Below are 23433 nucleotides of genomic sequence, written 5' to 3'. Positions count from 1 at the left end.
GTCACAGATTTCTACTTCCATATGCAGAAGTAGTAAACCAGTGAACAGTTCCTGGATTTCAATTGTGATTTTATCATCATATTAAGGTAATATATGAGCAGAATTTTTCTACACAACGTGCTTTAAACCTGGTTCCCATATCCTTCTGTAGTCCCGATCATATTCTTTTTTCTTTTTTTTCCCCTACATTCATAAAGTTTTTTAGTGCTTCAAATAAAGTTGTTGGTCAGGATCATGAATCGGTTTAAATTGGAGGCTCCATATACCTCATCTCATCTTAGTGCTTCTTTGATTCTTGCGGATGTCAAACCTGCATCGCTTGGTGTACAAGAAAAGGAGTATGCAGAGAATCTCTTTGAGTTACTCCAAGTTGCTCATCCGAATGCACTTCTACATCATGGTAGTGCAAGAAACACACAGGACTTGTTTAAGCCTACTTTGGTAGGTTCTTTTTTGTTTAACATTCATTACGGAGGGGATGAAGTTATGTACATCGTAGACAACAAGATGATCTTGACTGTAGGTTTCAGCAACGTTGTTACAGTCAAGTACTTCGAGGAAATAGAATTACGGCCTCACAGAAGGCAGGCACGTCTTTGAACATGGATCCAGAGAGGCACAAGCATTCGAGTTTTCCTTTCCCTTTTCGACCCATTCAATGGTTGTTTCAGGTGAGGAATCTAAGTTATCAAATGTAGTTAATGTGTATATTGCAAGGGTGCCAGAAATGTAGTTAAGCTTTGGCAAAGAGAACCATTATGTTGTACCAAATTGTAGGGCTTCTTTTGTGAGAGAAAACCCTCGAAAAAATTGGCACATGCCACTTTATGTGGTGTGCACACGGTATTCTTTAGTAAAAAGTGAAAGAAAAGTTCGTTCTGTACTCACCACCCGGCTGCTTGGTTTGCAAATTTCGACGATCTCTTCTTTTGTAGGCACATTCTCTAGTGTTTTAACTGGTAATAACTATCATGACTTAATGAGTGATAGGAGCATATTCATGCGACTTAATTAGCTTGTTCTCGTGCATTTACGTTGTGTTTACTTAGTTGTTTTAGTGTTTAAGGCCACTTTTGTGTATTTTCAGATTATAAGGCTAAAGTGTGCAAGAAGATGCAAATTGGAGCCTTTTGGAGCGAAAGAGGAATGAATGAGTTGAAGACGTGAAGAAACGACGAATTCCTACTCCAACGATGAATTCTTACCAAAACGAAGAATCCTACTCAAACAAGGTTTCCTACTTTAGGAAAGTTAACCCAAAGTTTCCTGTTTTGGTAACCTTTCCTAATCTTAAACGTCCATATTTTCTAGCCACTTTGAAGTCCTTGTAGGCGCTTTAGGACACAAAACGAAGGCCCTAGCCCAAACACAACCCTTTTGCCGTGCCCAAGCCTTTCTTTCCTTCCCTTGCCGTGCAAGGGGGGGTATTTAGGTCCATTGTCATTCACTTAAACCCTATTTCCCCTCCTAACCTAACCCTAGCAATACCTTGCAGCCATCCCTTTTATTTTCTGATTTTATTTCCTAGTTTTGGAAGCTTTTAACTTAATTTTAATAAACCAAAAATAAATCAAGGCCATAGCTAATTTTCACCCTAGATCCACCATCCCATTATTCATTTCCCTACATTTGTACAACAAAGCCGTGCATCCCATAATTATTCAGCCATTAATCCTTTGATTTTGAACCTAGCCGCAAATCCCATTTTTCTTTGTCTTTTAGCGGAGCCACCATTCCATATATTTATTCATTCACAAATTCTTTCCCATTATTCATCCAAGCCATGCATTCCATAACCTAAAAACCCTTGCAGCCGCAAGCCACCATCCCATTTTTATTTCCTTACCTGCCGTGCATTCCATAATCAACATTCACCATAATTCCCAAGCGGTGCATTCCATTTTTCACCCTAACACATTCAGCCGCATATCCCATTTTTCCATTATTTTATTCAGCCATTAACCTTTACACCCCATTCACTCTAAACCTAACATTCCAAAATAGCCGCAAGACATTCCATTTTTCCCCATCCAGCCGCAACACCTTCACCCAGTTTTTCTTCTCTGCCGCAGCTTCCTCCACCTTCCCAGCCACTTTCCACACCTTCCTACACCACCTCACAACCTTGCCGCACCATTAAACCACCATTAAACCATCCCTAAACCAGAAACACATCCAAAAATCATTCACAACCAATCTGCCGCAGAAGGAGAAGAGGAAAGAGGAGCTTCGACGCGCACCAATTCACGTGGATTCGTTGGGCGTTCTAGGTGTAATCAATCCTTTGTGCTTTATGTTTAAATTCATTTGTAATTCTCTTTTTGTGAACATGAGAGGCTAAATCCCCCTAGTTAGCTAGGGGGTGATTCGAAACCATGTTTATGCTTGCAATATGAATTGATTACTTTCGGTTGGAATTTCATAAGTTGTGGATTCAATTTGTTCATCTATTTGATTGATAACTTATTTGTGTATGTTGATTGAGAGTGCACGCTTAGTTTTCATGCATGAATATGATGCTAGATTATGAGGGAGTTTCACCTAATAGTTACAATCTTATAATCACAAGTAGTGAAGATCGCTTGAAAACGATCGCGTTGAATGAATTCTTAGCATAAGTTTCATGCAATTCATAGTAATGAATGCTTCGTCAATGCTTATGTTTTTCATAGAACTTAATGATTCTTGCTTGTATCTCTATTATGCAATTCATGTAGGGAACTTGTAGGGAATGTTTTGGGTTGTCGTATGCAATCATCCAACTTAATAACTTGTGGAAAAACTGAGGGTTAATTAGTGCAATTCACGGTTAATTTGGGGTGTTGAGTTTCATAATTTATCGAAAGACCAACTGAAAATCAAATTGTATGCAAGTGTGACATGTGTGGAGAAGAACCTTCTAGCTAGCATTCATCCATATTTTCATCACATTCATATTTACATTCTGCCTTTAAATTACAATCGTTGCATTTAGTTTAATTTCGTCAAAACCTCAATCCCCCTTTACTTTAGTGTCCAATTTAGTTAGAAAGTGTCTTAGTTTGTGTTTATAAGCGTTTTGTATTCTTTGAGTCTGTTGATTTGTTTGAGTGTTTTTATTGTTAGTTTTGCATTCTTTGAGTCTAGTTTAGTGTTTCAAACTTTATTTTACGTTTTTGAGTCAGTGTCCAAGTGATTTAGTAATCCCTCCTAATCCCCGGTCTAGAACGATCCCTACTTGCATCTTTACTACAATTGTCACAAGAGGGTTTTAATTTGTGTGCTTACTTAGTTCGCATCAAATTTTTGGCGCCGTTGCCGGGGATTAGCAACTTTGCTAATCCCTTGGATTGTTTTATTTTCGTTTGTTTTATTTTATTCCAGATTCTTAATCTTGTTTTGTTTCTTGTTTTAGGTACTAGTTTATGACTCGGAGTTCTCATCCGATTCGTGAACATATCTTGGACTTTGTTTATTTTTCTTTTTCTTTTGATTTAGTTATCTTTCTTTGATTTTAGGTACTAGAGAAGTAAGATATGGATTTTGCTAGCATTCAAGCTCAATTGGCAAATCTTACTTCTCAATTGTCGCCGTATGCCGAAAGGACCACAATGCAGAGTGTCCCTACATTTGGTGCTTCATATAGGCAAGGATTTCAAGCCAATCAATGTCCACAAAGAGATTGGAGGGATCATTCAAACTCTATGTGGTGGGAAGCTCAACAAGTTCAACGTGAAGCATATTGGCAGCCATATGAGGAGTTCTATTCAAGACCTATGCAGCCACCACAACTTTATATGCAATATGCTCAATTAAATTCAAGTTCGTCAATAGATTATAATCAAATTCTTAATGAATTAAATTCTTTGGTGCAGGGGTCACAAAATCAAGCCAATGAGGCTCAACAAGAAGGATATTGGCAGCCATATGAGGAGTTCTATTCAAGCCCTATGCAGCCACCACAACCTCATATACAACCTGTCCAAACAAATTCAGGTGCGTCTTTGTATAATGATATGCTTATTAAGTTACTCACCAATTTGTCTCAGGGGCAAGAAAATCAAAAGAAAGCAATGCAAAATCGAGACAAAAGGTTGAACCACTTGGAAAAGCAAATTGGGCAGATAGCGGAATTCGTACGACAATTTCGTGACCAAGAAGTGGATGAGGAGCTGCTAATTGAGGAGGAGGAAGAAGACATGCACACGGCAAGGGTAGAACAACCTTTGCCGCAGCCCCCTAAGCCCTCTAAACCACCCACCACAAGTAAGGACGTCCCAATTCCATGTTATTCTGATGTTATTCCACCCAATGTCCATTTTCCTAGCAGGTTTTTGATTCCCAACCAAGAAGAGAGTAAAAAGGACATCGTGGAAGCCTTCCCAAAGGTGCATAATGCTATTCCAATTCTTGGTGCAACACAGCAAGTTTTAGATGGTGTTGAATTCTTCAAAGGACTTTGTACACCAAGAAGAATGATTCAAGAGAAGGTAGTGGCGGGAGAAGATGTACAAGGCATCAAAGAGGACATATTTGAAACCACAAAATCCAAAGAAGTTGAATTTGATGACATTGGACAAGTCACAACCATCACATGCAATCTGGCCAAGTCCAATATCCCTGAAACTGTCAAAGGAGTGGTGTTTGTCATTGAGTTCTTGTCGGACAAAACAAGTAAGTCATCTTCTCCAAATTCCATTACATTTTATACTAACTGGCTGATTTTGATGAATCAGGCACCTACACTAGAATTCAAACCAATGCCGGTTCACTTCAAGTATCACCTTCCATTCAAGGATCCATTCTATGCCGTGAGCCCTAGTGGAGATTAAAAGAAGGTTTCGTCCGGCTGGAAGACGTTAAAGCAAGCGCTTCGTGGGAGGCAACCCATGCAATCAACAAAGGAAGAACTTGGGAATCGCTCCACACTCAGATTTGCGTCCCTAAACCCTTTCCTTTGTTGCTTACTTTATGTTTTGTGTAATGTTTTTTTTTTATTGTGTCTAAAACATTGAGGACAATGTTTAGTTTAAGTGTGGGGGGGGGGGTAGCATTCTGTTTTGAGACTTTGTGCATGAAATTCGTAGGGTATTACCACCTAACATGTTTAAACTTGTTCTTTGCTGTTTTTAAGTGTTTTTAAGCTATTTTAGAGTGTTTTAGTGTGTGTTGACTTAAAAATCCGAAAATACCATAAAAATTTGAAAAATTGTTTTTAAAAACCCAAAAAGAGTTGTTTTTGTGTGTTTGTTTGTGTCGTAGGTCACCTTCCAACACAATGATGAGGATTTGGTTTTTAATTGCATGACGGTTAAAGAAAGTTACAAACATGGATGAACGTTTGATATACTCTCTGGTTTATGCTTGGTTGTAGTTATAGTTTACGAATTCACATGTAATCACAAAAGAAAAAAATTAGTTTTTGTAACATGCTTGAAGGAAGGAACTTAAACAAACGCTACATCCCTGTGAGACTTGAGCCTAAACGTTATTTGGAGAGTTAAAATCTGTGCATTAATGTTTTCTAAGTCGTTGCATGATCTCATTATTCTTTGCTTGGTTACTACTTAGAAGGCGTTTTATCACTTAGTTCCAAATGCTAGAACTCATGCCCATTTCATTCAAAGCATGTCATTGATTTGCATAACACATATTCAAGATGAAGTTGTGTAGTGACCACCATCAAAGCCAAACAACCATGTGCCCTTCATTCATTTTGTGTTTAAGTTTAACCCCATTGATCTATGTTAGCCCATGTTCTTTGTTAACCCATATCATCCTCACCTAGCCTAGATTAGGACCATCCGTACCCTTGTTCTTGAAGCATAGTAAGCAATGAATTCCTTTTGATTAATGTGTTGCAGGAAATAAGTGTGGGGGAAGAATGATGGATGTGAGTTTATGTGCCATAGGCACGGTTAGAAAAGAAAAAAAAAAAAAAAAAAAAAAAAAAAAAAGAGTTGAAAAGTAGGGGTTGTTGAAGTAAGGGCCCAGAACAATGAATTAGGCCCCAAGAGTTGTTTAAATCTCCCCTGTTTGTCTAAAAGTTGATTTCTGCATTCTAAGGGAATTCTAGGTCTTAATTTCATTACTTTACTTGCTATTGCTTAAAGAACTTTTGTTTTTCCCTACCTTTCCTTGTTAGCCAATACCCCAAGCCCTGTTACAACCCTTGACTTCTATCTTGAGTGTTGTGCATTTCAATTGTGGAGTTTGAATTTGGTATGAGCATATGGTGTCACTGGTTCTCGCATCTAAGTAGTAACATTCCATTCATGAGATCGTATCTAAACACGTTTAATTACTCCAGAAATTGCTTTCTTTGTTATAACGTATGTGAGTACTAGTCTTTCATGTTTACATCAATCTTCTCACATATAACTAGTGTAAGGTGTGTAGTCAGAAAATCTGAGTGAAAATTGAGTGCATAACTAGTGAGGAATTGAGGGAATTCTCTAAGGCATGTTACTACATTCAAAATGTGTTTTAATTGATTAAATGCGAACTAGTGAATGGTGACTATAATTAAGTATGTGCTCGAGGGGAAGGAAGACTAAAAGCTATGTGAGTAATGATTTTTGACATGTCATGTTTCATTGGAAATCCCTGAGGCAAACGTTGGAAGGTTTAGGTTATGTTTTGTTTGTTTTGTTGTGTTTTGTTTACTTCAGTTGTTTTGTTTTGCTCGAGGACTAGCAAAAGTTAAGTGTGGGGGAATTTGATAGGAGCATATTCATGCGACTTAATTAGCTTGTTCTCGTGCATTTACGTTGTGTTTACTTAGTTGTTTTAGTGTTTAAGGCCACTTTTGTGTATTTTCAGATTATAAGGCTAAAGTGTGCAAGAAGATGCAAATTGGAGCCTTTTGGAGCGAAAGAGGAATGAATGAGTTGAAGACGTGAAGAAACGACGAATTCCTACTCCAACGATGAATTCTTACCAAAACGAAGAATCCTACTCAAACAAGGTTTCCTACTTTAGGAAAGTTAACCCAAAGTTTCCTGTTTTGGTAACCTTTCCTAATCTTAAACGTCCATATTTTCTAGCCACTTTGAAGTCCTTGTAGGCGCTTTAGGACACAAAACGAAGGCCCTAGCCCAAACACAACCCTTTTGCCGTGCCCAAGCCTTTCTTTCCTTCCCTTGCCGTGCAAGGGGGGGTATTTAGGTCCATTGTCATTCACTTAAACCCTATTTCCCCTCCTAACCTAACCCTAGCAATACCTTGCAGCCATCCCTTTTATTTTCTGATTTTATTTCCTAGTTTTGGAAGCTTTTAACTTAATTTTAATAAACCAAAAATAAATCAAGGCCATAGCTAATTTTCACCCTAGATCCACCATCCCATTATTCATTTCCCTACATTTGTACAACAAAGCCGTGCATCCCATAATTATTCAGCCATTAATCCTTTGATTTTGAACCTAGCCGCAAATCCCATTTTTCTTTGTCTTTTAGCGGAGCCACCATTCCATATATTTATTCATTCACAAATTCTTTCCCATTATTCATCCAAGCCATGCATTCCATAACCTAAAAACCCTTGCAGCCGCAAGCCACCATCCCATTTTTATTTCCTTACCTGCCGTGCATTCCATAATCAACATTCACCATAATTCCCAAGCGGTGCATTCCATTTTTCACCCTAACACATTCAGCCGCATATCCCATTTTTCCATTATTTTATTCAGCCATTAACCTTTACACCCCATTCACTCTAAACCTAACATTCCAAAATAGCCGCAAGACATTCCATTTTTCCCCATCCAGCCGCAACACCTTCACCCAGTTTTTCTTCTCTGCCGCAGCTTCCTCCACCTTCCCAGCCACTTTCCACACCTTCCTACACCACCTCACAACCTTGCCGCACCATTAAACCACCATTAAACCATCCCTAAACCAGAAACACATCCAAAAATCATTCACAACCAATCTGCCGCAGAAGGAGAAGAGGAAAGAGGAGCTTCGACGCGCACCAATTCACGTGGATTCGTTGGGCGTTCTAGGTGTAATCAATCCTTTGTGCTTTATGTTTAAATTCATTTGTAATTCTCTTTTTGTGAACATGAGAGGCTAAATCCCCCTAGTTAGCTAGGGGGTGATTCGAAACCATGTTTATGCTTGCAATATGAATTGATTACTTTCGGTTGGAATTTCATAAGTTGTGGATTCAATTTGTTCATCTATTTGATTGATAACTTATTTGGGTATGTTGATTGAGAGTGCACGCTTAGTTTTCATGCATGAATATGATGCTAGATTATGAGGGAGTTTCACCTAATAGTTACAATCTTATAATCACAAGTAGTGAAGATCGCTTGAAAACGATCGCGTTGAATGAATTCTTAGCATAAGTTTCATGCAATTCATAGTAACGAATGCTTCGTCAATGCTTATGTTTTTCATAGAACTTAATGATTCTTGCTTGTATCTCTATTATGCAATTCATGTAGGGAACTTGTAGGGAATGTTTTGGGTTGTCGTATGCAATCATCCAACTTAATAACTTGTGGAAAAACTGAGGGTTAATTAGTGCAATTCACGGTTAATTTGGGGTGTTGAGTTTCATAATTTATCGAAAGACCAACTGAAAATCAAATTGTATGCAAGTGTGACATGTGTGGAGAAGAACCTTCTAGCTAGCATTCATCCATATTTTCATCACATTCATATTTACATTCTGCCTTTAAATTACAATCGTTGCATTTAGTTTAATTTCGTCAAAACCTCAATCCCCCTTTACTTTAGTGTCCAATTTAGTTAGAAAGTGTCTTAGTTTGTGTTTATAAGCGTTTTGTATTCTTTGAGTCTGTTGATTTGTTTGAGTGTTTTTATTGTTAGTTTTGCATTCTTTGAGTCTAGTTTAGTGTTTCAAACTTTATTTTACGTTTTTGAGTCAGTGTCCAAGTGATTTAGTAATCCCTCCTAATCCCCGGTCTAGAACGATCCCTACTTGCATCTTTACTACAATTGTCACAAGAGGGTTTTAATTTGTGTGCACACGGTATTCTTTAGTAAAAAGTGAAAGAAAAGTTCGTTCTGTACTCACCACCCGGCTGCTTGGTTTGCAAATTTCGACGATCTCTTCTTTTGTAGGCACATTCTCTAGTGTTTTAACTGGTAATAACTATCATGACTTAATGAGCCATAGTGGCAATGATTCTGAAAATATACAAAAGTTATTCGTTTGAATCCAAGACACATTTTTCGTCTTACTGTAATAACTTGTTTGATTTGTATTCTTGTAGGTATGAGGTGCAATGCTAATGTTTTGATCTATCTCGATGTTAAAAAAGCCTTAGAAGGTATAGTTTTACAAACCATTCATTATCGAAGTTCAGAATTTTCTTTTACATTTGTCATGAACCCAAGCACCTATGATTTCTTGTAATTTTCATTGCAGAGGGAATGAAGTTTTACATTTCAGAGAACAAGGTGATCTTGACCGAAGGCTTTGATGGTGTTATTCCAGTCAAGTACTTTGAGAAAATAGAATCATGGCCCGATAGAAAGCCGATACCTTTCTCAACCTAAATCGGTTGGATGCAATCGTTCCATTTCTCTATTTCATTTCCTACCCGTTGGAGGATTGTAGCAACTATATGAGATGCAACGATTCTGTTGTTCGGAACATATGTAAAGCCGGTTGTAGTCAGCAATTTTCTTATCAATGGAAATCAAATTTGATGTTTTTGATGTTAGATTGATGTCTGTATGTCTACACAACTAGAAGACTGCTTTTCTTATGTAATCAAAGTGGAGTGAAGAGACTTATGGACACGGGCATCGTGTCAATGCCCCGTGAGATCATGAAAAGCCAATGAAATATAATGGAAAACTAGTTTTTAGGGGCTTCTCTGTGAAGAGAAACTCCTCCAAAAATTAGTGTATGCCATTATTTGAGGCGAGCACACGGTATTCTTTAGTAAAAGGCGAAAGAATAGTTCGCTCTGCGCTCACCGCATGGCTGCATGGATGCTAAATTTTCCATTTCCTCTATTTTTATATCAGTTCCCATCGTGATGGTTTTGCTTCTGTCCCATGTGGGATTCTGAGAAACAACAACAAAGTGTTGCCGATTTGGCTTTACCTCAAAATCCCATTACTAACGTTCCCTTTAGATCTAATGATTTCAAATTTTACTGGATCTTCAATTATCCAATACCTTAATAGCACACTAACATTTTAGGATAACCCTTTAAACATTTTAAGGTTCTCATTTGAAGTGTAAATAGGTGGACATCAAAACAACACAGAACATGAAGAACAAGGTTTCGACAGAGCAAATAATAGGTGACAATTGACTCCACATTTGGAATGGATTATGCAAGAAGCACTTCTGGCTATAGACATTTTGTGACAAGTACTTTTATTAGTAGCATGTTAAAAATTTTCTTAAAAATACGCTTCATGAAAAACACTTGAAAGTGTTTCATGAAGATGTGCTCCACCATAAAATATTTATCCAAAAAGCACTAAAAACTATTTTCATGACCAATAAGTATTTGAATGTCCTTGATAACCATTTCATTTTTTATTTTTAATTTTTTAGTTTTATAGATAGAGGGAACGCAAAGGAATGAGGTATGAAAAAGAGTGAATGACACATGGTGGGATACTAGAGTTGATTATTGCAACTCACGACACTGTTTTTGAAAAAAAGCTGAAGGGTAATAAAGGCTCATTAATCCTCTCTCCTCCCAATCGTCTCATAAATTGGAGCTCACGGCTCTATGCATGTTATTTTATTAACTATAACAATATTGACATAAAGACACAAATAAAAGAATATTAAAGAGCAGGGATGTACTTTAAGCATACAATGATATGGGTTGGCTAAGTGCTCGACAAAGTGTCTCACCGAAAAACTGGAATTTTTTTTTTTTTTTTTTTTGGCATTGTGCACACTATTGTTGGATGCAATGAGGATGGAGTTCTGCATCCTCATCTACTTAATTGTGCCCCGTGAACTAACGTTCTAGCTTGGCCCTGCTCTCCCACATCATTTACCTCGTATCTCAAGCACAAAATTGAAAAGCAAAAACTAAAAACGAAACCTAACCCTAAATTTCGAGCAGAACAACGTTAGAATTTGATTGTCTAACCTCCAAAAACAAATCAAACAAGCCATGAATCTCTTCATTTGTAATCTGCAAGGAACGTTCCGAACATAAAACTTTAAGTAACTGAAATTTGCAGGGCTTCCCTTGTAAGAGAAATCCCTTTAAAAAATTGGCGTATGCCACTGAATGCGGTGCACACACGGTATTCTTTAGTAAAAGGCGAAAGAATAGTTCGCTTTGTGCTCACCGCATGGCTGCGTGATTGCCATAGTTGACATTCTCTCCTCTTGTATGCGCATTCTCGCAGAGACTGTTTTGCATCCTCCGATGTGGGATTCCTTGCTAATTAATGACGTTTTCACATTTCTCCATTTACATATAATCACATCACATGCTAAAGGACATCAAGATTAACAGCCATATCATTATTATTTTAGACCAAGATATTTTAGCTTGTCATGTGTAGCAGTCACCAATTTGAAAACTTACAAATATACACACAAACGAAGCACACACGTACCACACAATTTCTTTTCCTAGATAGACGCTGGTGAATGTAACCTCCTCCTCTCTGCAGCCTTTGGCCTTCACACTGCTGGCTATTTTCCTCATCCTTCTATACATGTGGATTACTCCTCCGCCACAACCACAAACAAAACCCCGTCACCGCCTTCTCCACCCAAGCTCCCTATCATCGGAAACTTGCACCAACTAGGGTTTTACCCTTACCGCTCGTTTCAAGCTTTATTTCAACGTCATGGCCCTCTCATGCTTCTACACTTTGGAAGTGTCCCCATCCTTGTTGTCTCTTCAGCTAGGCTGCCCGTGAGATCATGAAAATCCATGACCTCACATTTTCTGGTCGACCAAAGTCCACCATCGTAAAGAAACTACTAAATACAACTGCACCGGGGTTGCATTTCTCCTTATGGTGAGTAATTGAGGAATATTAAAAGCATATGTGTCTTTTCGTTCTGTGAGAGAAGAGGAAACAAAATCTATGGTCAGCAACATGAAGCAATCGTCGTAATCAGTTTTGAATTTAAGCGAAATGTTTATTAGACTTACTAATGATGTGGTATGTCGAACGGCTTTTGAGAGGAAGTGCGATGGTGGAGAAGGCGGGAGGACATTTAAGGAGCTTTTGGGGAAGTATGTAGAGTTACTGGGAATAATCAATATCGGGGACTATATATCCCGTGGCTTTCTTGGTTGAGCCATTTCAATGGTTTGGAGGCCAAGATAGACAAGGTGACTAAGCAGTTTGATGACTTTCTAGTTCAAAGACTGGATATCATGACGAATTGAAAGGAGTTTGTCGAAGTTTTGCTTGCAATTCAGAAAGAAAACTTGACTCAAGTACAACTTTCAAAACATTACCACTAAACATACTTAAAGTGTAATCTAATTGGAGACAACAGTAGCCAATTACATTAGGATCATCAAGCTTCAAGTAATCTTGATCGAGAAAAAAAGACAACTTAGTTTTAGACATAAGCGCACGATCAACCAAGTGCAAGTAAACAAGCATATGTTATGAGTATGAGTAATGATCTTAGCGGTTTTTATCTCAACTTTTAGGTTTCGTTTCACTTTTAGTTTTTATCCTCATTGGGGTTTTGAGTGTGATTCCAATAATGTCGAGTAGAAGGAAGAGAAAAGGAAAAAGGAAACTCGATCGTTTTGAGTTGTTTACATTTTGGCAGAGAGAGATATGGTTGAGGCGTCGTGTCCTATGCGGTGCAAATCTTAGGAGGATTTATCATTCAGGACGGGAGATTCTCGTGTGGAATCAGAGATAAAGTGAAGATTGCTCAAACTCAACTCTAGTTAGTGCAGGGATCCCGAAGAGATGCAGATGCAAGACAACAAGACGAGGAAACAATTCGCATTTGGGTTGCAGAGATTAGAGATGCTGCTTATGATTTGGAGGATGTCACAGATTTCTACTTCCATATGCAGAAATAGTAAACCAGTGAACAGTTCCTGGATTTCAATTGTGATTTTATCATCATATTAAGGTAATATATGAGCAGAATTTTTCTACACAACGTGCTTTAAACCTGGTTCCCATATCCTTCTGTAGTCCCGATCATATTCTTTTTTTTTTTTTTGTTTCCCCTACATTCATAAAGTTTTTTAGTGCTTCAAATAAAGTTGTTGGTCAGGATCATGAATCAGTTTAAATTGGAGGCTCCATTACCTCATCTCATCTTGGTGCTTCTTTGATTCTTGCGGATGTCAAACCTGCATCGCTTGGTGTACAAGAAAAGGAGTACGCAGAGAATCTCTTTGAGTTACTCCAAGTTGCTCATCCGAATGGAATCAAAAGGAAATAGAATCTACTTTACGCGTCTCTACTGTTTGGATAGATAGCCTTTCAGATGAAGAATTTAGTGGAAGAATCACATCTACTCTCTTAGAAGCTTGCAGTGCGGATTATCACTTCTATATCATGGTAGTGCAAGAAACACACAGGACTTGTTTAAGCCTACTTTGGTAGGTTCTTTTTTGTTTAACATTCATTACGGAGGGGATGAAGTTATGTACATCGTAGACAACAAGATGATCTTGACTGTAGGTTTCAACAACGTTGTTACAGTCAAGTACTTCGAGGAAATAGAATTACGGCCTCACAGAAGGCAGGCACCTCTTTGAACATGGATCCAGAAAGGCACGAGCATTCGAGTTTTCCTCTCCCTTTTCGACCCATTCAATGGTTGTTTCAGGTGAGGAATCTAAGTTATCAAATGTAGTTAATATGTATATTGCAAAGTTGCTAGAAATGTAGTTAAGCTTTCGCAAAGAGAACCATTATGTTGTACCAAATTGTAGGGCTTCTTTTGTGAGAGACCCTCCAAAAAATTGGCACATGCCACTTAATGTGGTGCGCACACGGTATTCTTTAGTAAAAAGTGAAAGAAAAGTTCGTTCTGTACTCACCACCCGGCTGCTTGGTTTGCAAATTTCGACGATCTCTTCTTTTGTAGGCGCATTCTCGCAGGGACTGTTTTGTATGCTGGGATTTGCTTGCTAACTAATGACGTTTAAAGTTGAGATTTGAGGTAGTAGCATTTCTCCATTTAATCACATCACATGCTAAAGGGCATTAAGTTCAACAGCCATATCATTACTACTAGCCAAGTTGAAGGATGAAGAATCACATGACTTCGAGATTCTAACTGAAACCGTTCATGTTATAAATTTCTATGTAAATATCATCTCTACAAAAAAAAATCAATTAAAACTAAGGTTGCTTAGTCAATTAATTGTAGCAAATAGATAGACGGTTCGTAATTTATTCAACGAATCCGTCTATCTGTTTTAATACAATTCAATGATCAAACGATTTCATATTTAATTTATTTTTTTGCAAAGATGATCTTCACAATGATTTATAATGTGAACGGTTTTGATCATAAGCATGAAGTTCCGTGAATTAGCTACATAGTGAATTAAGGAGGAACTCATCTTAATTCATTGAGAAGCCAAGTTAATTCTCAATGTAATATATAGGGGAGGATGAAATTGTTTTGGGAAACTCTCGTAAATTAGGGGCTCTGTGTTAGTGCACCCTTTGCACACCCTCAACGCGGCCCTTGTACTAGTCACATCATTCGCCTAAATTGTAATATTTACTCTTTCTTAATTATTTTACATAAAGTTGGCCGGACAAAGACCATATCATAATGAAGCAATATTTCACTTTGCTACAATTTATCGCTAAATACTTGATTTTGAGTGCGAAATTCCTTCTTTGAATAGAAATTGCAACTCTAAATCTTAGTTATAGACAAAAATAAAGAACAACACTACAAAATTTCAAAAAGGCTACATCCTATACATAACTCAAAAAGATTACAACTTATCAAACTTAATTATAATGTGTCGCGAGACGAGTATTATGAAAACCTAAGGGTTATGGCCCTAATAGAAAAAGAATCATAACCCTAATCCATCCCACTACAAATCGCTCGTGCATAACATATGAAAAATAGCGTAACATAAAAATAAACCAAATTGCTAACTTATTAAATGTTTCCAACAAGTCTCGTCAATATCAAGAAGCTTTATTTTATATAGTCCTTATAAGAAAAATTAATGGTGTTTCTAGTATCCACGTCACTAAATTCGTTAAACAAAAAGAAGACACTTGGCACTTTCATTATTTCATAGTGCAGATAGAATCGAAAACTTGTGAAGGAGAACCATAGAGTTGAACTGAGATCGTAGGGCTTCTCTTGTACGACAAATCCCTAAAAAAAAAATTGGCGTACGCTGCTTAATGTGGCGAACACACAGCATTCTTTAGAGCAACTCCAGCCCAACGGGTTTGACTGACACCTAGTGAAGAAAATAGCCCGACTTGCAAGGAAAGAGCTCCAGCCCGCACAATTGACTGGCACCCAGCCTGTGCCAGTCAACAGCCCAGCCCAAAATGAACAAACCCAGGAGCCGGTCTGTTTTGTTGGCGCGTGCAACACAGGCGGGCGTGCAACACAGCCGTGCTGCTGCGTGCGTTGTCCGTACGGAAAGGGTCTGGTTTTATACGCCTTTCTTCTGAGGATTCGTCCAGTTCCTCGTCGATGTGGGATTACTCATTCATCATCAGCAAGTCTGCCATTTGCTTTTGTTTTGTAGTAGCCTGGTTAAGTTCATTGTAATAATTTTTAACTAACAATCAATTAAGGCTTTTTTTTTTTAATTGGTTTGACTGTAATTTTCAAGCTCACGTGTTGGTTTGGTTGATTTTTAGTATCCTTTTGTGCTGTAATTTTTTTTTATTATTAACAGGTTTTCCTGAATCTAGCATACTCTTACTCATTATTTTACTCACACTCACTGCTACACTAACATAGAATAATGTATATTAAAGAAAGAAATAGAGGATAAGTTCCAAGCACCGTATAGGTTTGAAAGTAGAAGATATAGTATTTCTCTTCCTAACTATTTCATCATATGCTTTCAATTAGACAATATTTTAGAGTTATCATCCATTTTTTTCAGTATGCTTTGAAACTAGGGAGCTATACTATCCAAGCAGTCATCTCTAACAAATGCCTACTGGAATTCTCATATTTTATTTTGGAATAATATTATTCATCGCTAAAAGTGTCTCTATTTACCGTCTCTAATATTATTCAATTCTATCTTAATAGGCTTTTAGTTTAATGACATATGCTTGAGTTGAGTGAGCAGAAACGAGTCACTAACTTGCAATCTTGAACCAGAAGTGGACGTGCCAATAATAATTTCCCAAAATAATATTGCTTTTACTATATTGAGACGGCTAATTTGCTCTCCTGTGATTTCCTTGGTGAGAAAAATCAAAGTTCAGTTTGGCAAGATCATCGTCAACAAACAAACAATGATATCATTTATCTCCCCATTTTTTTTTGGAAGTTTTAACGAAAAGCAAACGGTACTGTTCACTTTAACGAAAAACCATATTTTCACACTAAAAAGTCAATCTTAATACTATTCACTTTACCCTTTATTTTGTCCTTATCGTTAAAACTCAAAGTTTTCAAGCCCTTTTCATTAGTTTTCTTTTTTTTTTTTTTTTTAGGAAACAGAGAGACCTTCTGTTTGGTTGATGAGAAAATTGACTGTACAGTTCAATCTGGTTTTGATAATTCATACCACGGGAAAAAGGACACGAAATTACTAGGCTTCTTTTGGTTTTGAATAAATAGAAAGACAGACTAATGCCATGCCACGAATTATGTTAGCGGCAGTCGTCTTAAGTATTGTTTGTCTCCTAACCAAGGTTCTAGAAAACGTTAGGCGCTAGTCGGATGGTGGGTTAGAACCTAGCGCTTAGGCGGGCATGAGCCTAAGTGAGAATCACAACTTAAACAAGTGCCTAGGTGGGTCTAGGCAGTCTAGTCAGGCACCTAGGTGGGCTAAGAGGACGCCTAAGTAGGTCTAGACGTCATTTTTTAGTTTTCAAACACTAGGGATTAATCGTGGTAATGACCAGCCGCTTGGCGCCTAGGCAGGGATTTTTAGAACATTATTCCTAACAATCAATTATTCAATACCGTCTACGGACGCATTTATGACAAGTTAAATCAGGCATACACCAAACACAATTTCTCAGAAGTGTCCAAATAGGAAGCCAATATTGAGGCGCATCAAATAATTTAGTTGTTAAGGAGGACGGCCCCACTCCAAAGAACACATAATGACAGGCAATAAACGTCTAAGATGCAAAACAAACTAACACCACAAATAAAACATACGTCAAATCGGCATAGAAGAAAACTCCTTACACTTTGAAGCTTTCCCAGCTTGTTCCGTTCTACTTGTCAAATGATCCAGGACAAGACCGAAGACAACTGTATGCTTGACGCTTTCCCACTTTTTCCTTTCTGCATGCTCCGCCAAAGCTTGATGATTTTTTTCTTACCTAACGTATGTTATGTTGCCGTACTGTCAATCTGGACTATGAATTACAGTTTCTTGTTGAATTTGTGCTCCGATTAACAGTGTAGATAACATAACGTGCCAGATATCTGAGAAAAGAATATTACCTTTCTCGAACTTCTTGCAAAATAATCTTAACGATTCAATGTTCCTGCAACTTATTAGCCAAGACACAAACTAAAAGTTTATAACAGAATGCATTCTTCCCCAAGCATTTAAAGAGTATTCTTGCCTTCGTGTAGAAGTTAATTTGGCAGGGCATGAGAATGATTACAGGAAATAAATGAATTGTCATGAAAAGCAAATCAACTAGTTTCTACCAGAGCACTGCTGTTATACATTCTACTTATGCAAATGCTATCAATCTTTACTTACGCTACCTGCATACCGGAATAAATTCTACTTATGAAATCGTCATCTATGTCATAATTCACTTACTAAACAAAGACAATCTACAGTGTTCCAAAACTATATCATGCACAAGGAAATGTGTCATAAAAGATGAAAGAGTCACTTGAGATAGTTTTAAGTTTTAAAATACGTATAAAGACAAGCAGGTCTTTCAAAATCGGAGGAAGGAGCAAAAAGCGGACAGGTAAAGTCTGTAACAACAGAAATTGACAACAAAAGGAAGATATATGAATACATGTCTACAAGTTTTTCAGTTTCCGCTTTATTAAGTACTTCTATATTCATCGTCTTTCAACAAAAGAAGAAAACCAAACAGTTAATAAGGACCCGAAAAGGGGAGAAAACAAAATGCTAGAGAGATTCATATAAAAATTTGTGTTATGATTTTTCATTCATTCCTTGAAGATTCAAACATGGAATGTAAAGCCCGGCAGAACATATAACTTGAGCACCTCGCTTGTCATGTGTATTAATGACAATATAAACCAGAAAGTCAAAGAAAACTGAAAAGCGAACCTGATATGCAAGAATGATCAGTCATTGACTCTAAGCAACAAAACGGCATGCAGGGTTAGTCTTGCCGTTGAGCTGCGTGACGCACTTAAGCTGGTTCTAAATGGTCAGATGGCAGGGAGCTGCAAAATTAACCATAAAACTGCAGCAGAAGAATTTGACGGATATCAATTCTACACAATGCATTTTATGAAATACTAATAAGTTATTACACAAAAACAAACTGTGATTCACTTCATATAGCAGTAAGGAACCAAACTATCCTGTGGTATTTTATTGATTGCATGGCAATAATACACGTTCACCAATTAGCATATATTCTATCAGTCATGAATTCTACAACGCCGTAGCTCCAACAATTACATTCCAAGAAAAAAATAAAGAGATGGTCCTCGTTTTCGCTCAATACAGCATGCGAGTGCTTAGAAAACAATGTCCCCTAGCCACAAAACTTCTTCACCGTAGTTCACAAGGTTCCTCCTCATATGGCATTACATCATTATGATATATGGAAAAACGATACAGGGGCAATGACAGAAATGTTAAAAACAATCATATGAATTATAATGAACAAGAATTCAAAGGGGTCCACCACACAATCAAAAGAATTTTATCATCCAGAAGCCTTCTTCCCACCAGAGTAGTAACTGAGGTACCACCGAACAAATTTCTTCAGCCCTGTCTGCAGATCTGTTGTGGGCTTATACCCAAGTTCCCTCTGAGCCGAACTGATGTTTGCGTGCGTAAACTGAACATCCCCATTACGCGGCAACTTCATTATATTTCTCTTAGCCTTTACCTTCAAAAGCCTCTCCAAAATGGTCACAAGATCTGTAACTGGCACAGGCGATGTGTTCCCCAAATTGAAAACCCGCAATTGGGCAGGCCCCTTCTTCTTTCCCCCACTCCCAGTACTCTTCTCAGCGGTATCCAATGACGCCAAGCATCCCTTCACAATATCATCAATGTAGGTAAAATCCCTCGCAACGGTTCCATGATTAGCCGCCTCAAAGATTGGAATAGTTTTCCCCTTCAATATATCCCTCGTGAAAAAGAAGTATGCCATATCAGGCCTTCCCCAGGGGCCATAAACAGTAAAGAACCGCAACCCGGTAAGGGAAAGGCCATAGATATGGTTGTAAGTGTGCGCAATTTCCTCACCGGCTTTCTTGGTAGCGGCATAGAGACTAGCCGGCTGGTCAGTCCGGTCTCTTTCCGAAAAGGGTACCTTAGTATTCAAACCATAAACAGAACTAGAACTTGCCCAAACAATTGCAGGTTGTGGATTTGCATTTTTACAAACTTCAAGAAGATTAACAAGACCAGCTATATTACTATGAACATATGAGCCTGGGTTTTCCATGGCATACCTCACACCGGCTTGGGCTGCCAAATGCATCACATGGGTGAACGCCACCACCTCGAAGAGCTTGCTCAGCAAAGTGGCGTCGTTTATGTCGCCTTCCACAATGAACACCCCACTCCGCTCCAAAAGCGCTTGCCGAGCTCTCTTCAACGAAGGGTCGTAGTAGTCATTGAAGCAATCCAGACCAAGGACCCCGTCTCCGCGGCGTTTGAGCGCCGCCGACACGTGAGTCCCGACAAAGCCCGCCGCGCCGGTGACGAGGACCGAGATTCCGTGGCGGGAACGGACTCTGGCGGATGACCTAACCCGTTTTTCCCAGGCGGGTCCGCCCCAGTTGTAGGTTCTGAGAGAGCGGCGGGAGGGATCGGATGGCAGAGAATTAGAGGACGGCGAGCGGAAGAAGAAGATCAATATCATGCCGAGGAAGACGAAGGACCAGAACGTGAGCTTGGCGAGCGAGCCGTGCCAACGGAGGCGGTGAATGTACGGCGACTTGTCCATCTTGAACTTTCCGGGCGTCGGCGGACTGTTGTCGAGATGGGTCATCTTCAATGGCGAATGCGAGCAAAACCCAGGTCTCGGATTACTGAATTTCGGCCGGGAAGCTTGGGATTCAGGTCCTCTTCAGGGTTCGACGAACTCGAGTCGTCGAGATTTCTTCTGAATATGGCGGCGGCGGCGGTTGCAGATAAGAAAAAGTAAGCTCCTTTCAGCTCCTTTCCATGTTGTGATTTGGTAAAGGAGGAATTTCTGGTTTCTTGGAGAGATGGGTTGGTGGCGGTGGCAGCAGTTTCTCTTCTTTTATGCAGAAAGAGTAAAAAATAAAGTTCAAAGATTTTGATTTGGGTAATGATTTTTGTTTAATCCCGGTTTAGAGAGAGAAAGAGGGGAGGAGAGAGAGAGATGGAGAACAGATGACAAAGAACTGCAATATTTAATGGAGATCAAACAAGACAAAACAAGTGTATAAATTTAATTAAAATCGGTTAATCTGATGGTGGTTTCCTACAAAAGATAGCTTGTTTTGGTTTTATTTTTCAGTTGATAGTTTTGGGGCTTCATTTTTGCAAACAATTCAGAGATTGTTTGTTGTTTTGAATCAAAAGAAAGAAATTTCAAACATTATGGTTTTTTAGTTTGTTCGTTTGTTTGTTTTTAGGCTGTTAAAATTCAAAGATCAGTTTAATGGAGGAAGGAGAAGGGTCGTTTACCCAAATTTAAAGATGGAAGTTTAACATTTGATTGGATAGAAACACCTCTAAATTTTTGCCCCCATTTTTTTGTGGGGGGTGGGGGCGCATTTTTGTGTGGGAGTTGTCTCTATATTTGGGTTGGAGATGGTGTGGATGACATTTTTTACTCTCTGTTTGCTCACTTGGGATTTTGATTCATTGAGGCTAATTATAAACAGGTTTTTAGGGTCCGGTTGTTGTGTTGGATGGCATTGCGCCTTAGCTAGGGCTAGGGTAGGATTAATAGAGACTTATAACCTATGTATAAAGATGGATTATGCAATCCATTCTATTGTGAATTCATAACTTATCATGTTCAATTATGTTCATCTCACGTTTTTTTTTTTTTTTTTAACAAACAATATTATCTCGAGTAAGAGAGAGGGGATGCTTAGCCTCACAATGACTTAATAATAGTGTGGTTTAAAGTCGCCTTTGGCAATAATCGAACCTAAGATTTTTCACTTAGAAGTGAAGAAAGATATCACTATATCGTAGTACTAAGTGGCTGTCCCTCTCACATTTTGACACAACAAAGAACGGACTAAACTCAAGTCCATTTTAATTGGCCACAACCTATCCCATCCAGCCTACCAAACGGAGCCTTAAGGCATCAAAGATGCAAATGTAAAAATTATACTTACATTTCATTTTTACATTTGTCAAACTCTAACGGGAGATATGCAAATTTGGTCTCATTTGGCGGAATTCACCTCCAAAAGATATATGAATTTTTATTTACATCTTCTAGTCAAGATGGGTGTTAACCACCTCTCCCATTATAAGAGAAAATTTTCGTTGTGTCGAGAACGCGAGTGGTACACCATGTATCATTTTATAAGTGGAGGGAGTTTTATTTTTCAAGTTGTTAATTTTTTAACACAAGTATCTCACCAGTTGTATAGTAACACATAGTGTACCACTTCGTATTTTAGGTACACTAAAAAATCTCTCCCACTAGAGAGCTTTCCGACCAACAAAAAAATGTAAAATGCCCGTTCCAAAGCAATTTACATCTTTCATTGGAGATGTTCTTGGCTCCTAACTGCAAAATAAACCAAATCCTTTGACGCCTATGTTTATTTTCTAGATTTGAATAGAATTAATTAAAAACAATTTTATTGCACTCGACATCTCACAATATCTTAATGCAGTAATATATTGTTATAAGAACTATGGTATTTTATGTGAGATATATATACATGCCGCTTCATTTACATATAAAATATGAATAATAAGTCAAATGTGCTTAAAACTTAAATATTCTTTTAAAAGCAAAAATTAAATGTGCTTGAAAAAGAAACCTTAATGTGCATAGAAAATGTATGGCGGAGAACTCAGTCAACAAAAATAGGAATTTGGTTTATGGTGTCTCTTAAGTTGGAAATTTCAACTTTATATTTTGGGTATGGAGCTACCCCGCTTTACGGAGACTGATTCTCATTAATATGCACTAGATCCCTATATAATAAGCTTTGCATGGTTATTGTTCTTTGCATCAGCGTCTGAGATCTCTCTTATCATACACAAGCACACACACAGAAACACACAGATCAAGCACACACTCACATACACATAGATTCAAATGGAGCGTTCAATGCGTCTTGTTTCAGCTGCCTTCGTTCTTGTCCTGCTTTTGGCCGCTACCGGTAATTATACCTCTTTTTAATAATTAATTTTTTATGATGTTTCGATTAAAGCATCTTATTCAACAAAAAAATTTGATCTTTAGAGATGGGGCCAATGGGTGTTGAGGCAAGGACTGAGTCAAGCAAGGCAGTTGAGGGAAAGATCTGTGAGTTTCCGAGCACACTGTTCAAGGGGTTGTGCTTTTCGTCTAACAACTGTAAACACACCTGTAGAAAGGAGCAATTCACCAGAGGTAAATGTAGTCTCCTCACCCGTAAATGCGTGTGCACCAAAAAGTGCTAATTAATTTGTTAAAAAGAAATGTAATCTGTGTAGAGACTGTGCTTGTATAATGTGATGGATTGATATGACCATGTATCCACATGGTTGCTTTTGCTAATAAATTGAATGACCCTGCATGGATCATTATTCATATGTCCAGTGTAGTGTTTTCACCACGCCTCACGTACTTTTAATCACCTATTATCCTGTATGTTTTTCTTCAAGGTTATTATTAACATTCCAAATAGCCACCAACTCTTCTTTTAATCACCTTACGTGGTGTATCACCCGTGTTCAAGGAAAATTGAGAAATATCTCCCACTAGAGAGCTTTCCCACCAACAAAAAATGTGAAATGCCATTCCAAGGCAATTTGCATCTTCAATTGAGGAGATGCTCTAGCCCCGAAAAGCAAAAAAAATGAAATTATTTTTATTGCACTCGACATCTCACAATGTCTTAACGACAAAATTAAAGAATAATATGACGACAAAAAAAAAAAACAGTGTGAAATTTCGCTTAAAATATGCA

At 38.1% G+C, this 23433-nt stretch overlaps 3 protein-coding genes and 5 non-coding genes across 8 annotated transcripts in view; 2 read left to right on the top strand and 6 right to left on the bottom strand.

Moving 5' to 3' along the window:
- Window positions 1-9679, top strand: part of LOC125473093 (tRNA 2'-phosphotransferase 1-like) — a 28845-nt gene extending 19166 nt beyond the window's left edge. The window contains exons 7-8 of the mRNA XM_048575413.1: window positions 9227-9283; window positions 9382-9679. Of these exons, the coding sequence (XP_048431370.1) occupies window positions 9227-9283; window positions 9382-9512 (188 nt within the window). The 3' untranslated portion in view covers window positions 9513-9679. The remainder of the gene's footprint in view (window positions 1-9226; window positions 9284-9381) is intronic.
- LOC125473253 lies at window positions 781-898 on the bottom strand. The gene has a single exon (XR_007255132.1). It is a non-coding gene; the product is annotated as a U5 spliceosomal RNA (small nuclear RNA).
- On the bottom strand, window positions 8921-9034 carry LOC125473254. The gene has a single exon (XR_007255133.1). It is a non-coding gene; the product is annotated as a U5 spliceosomal RNA (small nuclear RNA).
- Window positions 9680-9830: 151 nt separating the features above from the next.
- Window positions 9831-9947, bottom strand: LOC125473247. Its single transcript, XR_007255126.1, has one exon. It is a non-coding gene; the product is annotated as a U5 spliceosomal RNA (small nuclear RNA).
- Window positions 9948-11178: 1231 nt separating this feature from the next.
- Window positions 11179-11297, bottom strand: LOC125473249. Its single transcript, XR_007255128.1, has one exon. It is a non-coding gene; the product is annotated as a U5 spliceosomal RNA (small nuclear RNA).
- Window positions 11298-13876: 2579 nt separating this feature from the next.
- Window positions 13877-13994, bottom strand: LOC125473252. The gene has a single exon (XR_007255131.1). It is a non-coding gene; the product is annotated as a U5 spliceosomal RNA (small nuclear RNA).
- Window positions 13995-18634: 4640 nt separating this feature from the next.
- Window positions 18635-20989, bottom strand: LOC103934729 (UDP-glucuronate 4-epimerase 3). The gene has a single exon (XM_009344477.3). The coding sequence runs from the start codon at window positions 20304-20306 to the stop codon at window positions 19008-19010; it is 1299 nt and encodes a 432-aa protein (XP_009342752.2). The 5' UTR covers window positions 20307-20989; the 3' UTR covers window positions 18635-19007.
- A 1504-nt stretch (window positions 20990-22493) lies between these two features.
- On the top strand, window positions 22494-23114 carry LOC125473141 (defensin-like protein 2). The gene is made up of 2 exons (XM_048575547.1): window positions 22494-22641; window positions 22725-23114. Exons 1-2 carry the CDS (start codon window positions 22578-22580, stop codon window positions 22922-22924), a joined length of 264 nt encoding a protein of 87 aa, XP_048431504.1. The 5' UTR covers window positions 22494-22577; the 3' UTR covers window positions 22925-23114.
- Window positions 23115-23433: the final 319 nt, after the last annotated feature.

Source organism: the organism of the source record quoted next, unplaced genomic scaffold (assembly GCF_019419815.1).
Source record: "Pyrus x bretschneideri cultivar Hongxiangsu unplaced genomic scaffold, Pyrus_bretschneideri_v1 Contig8, whole genome shotgun sequence".
In the NCBI taxonomy this organism is placed as follows: Eukaryota; Viridiplantae; Streptophyta; class Magnoliopsida; order Rosales; family Rosaceae; genus Pyrus; species Pyrus x bretschneideri.
The sequence above is the reverse complement of the archived record's forward strand: the minus strand, read 5'-3'. Positions and strand labels throughout refer to the sequence as shown.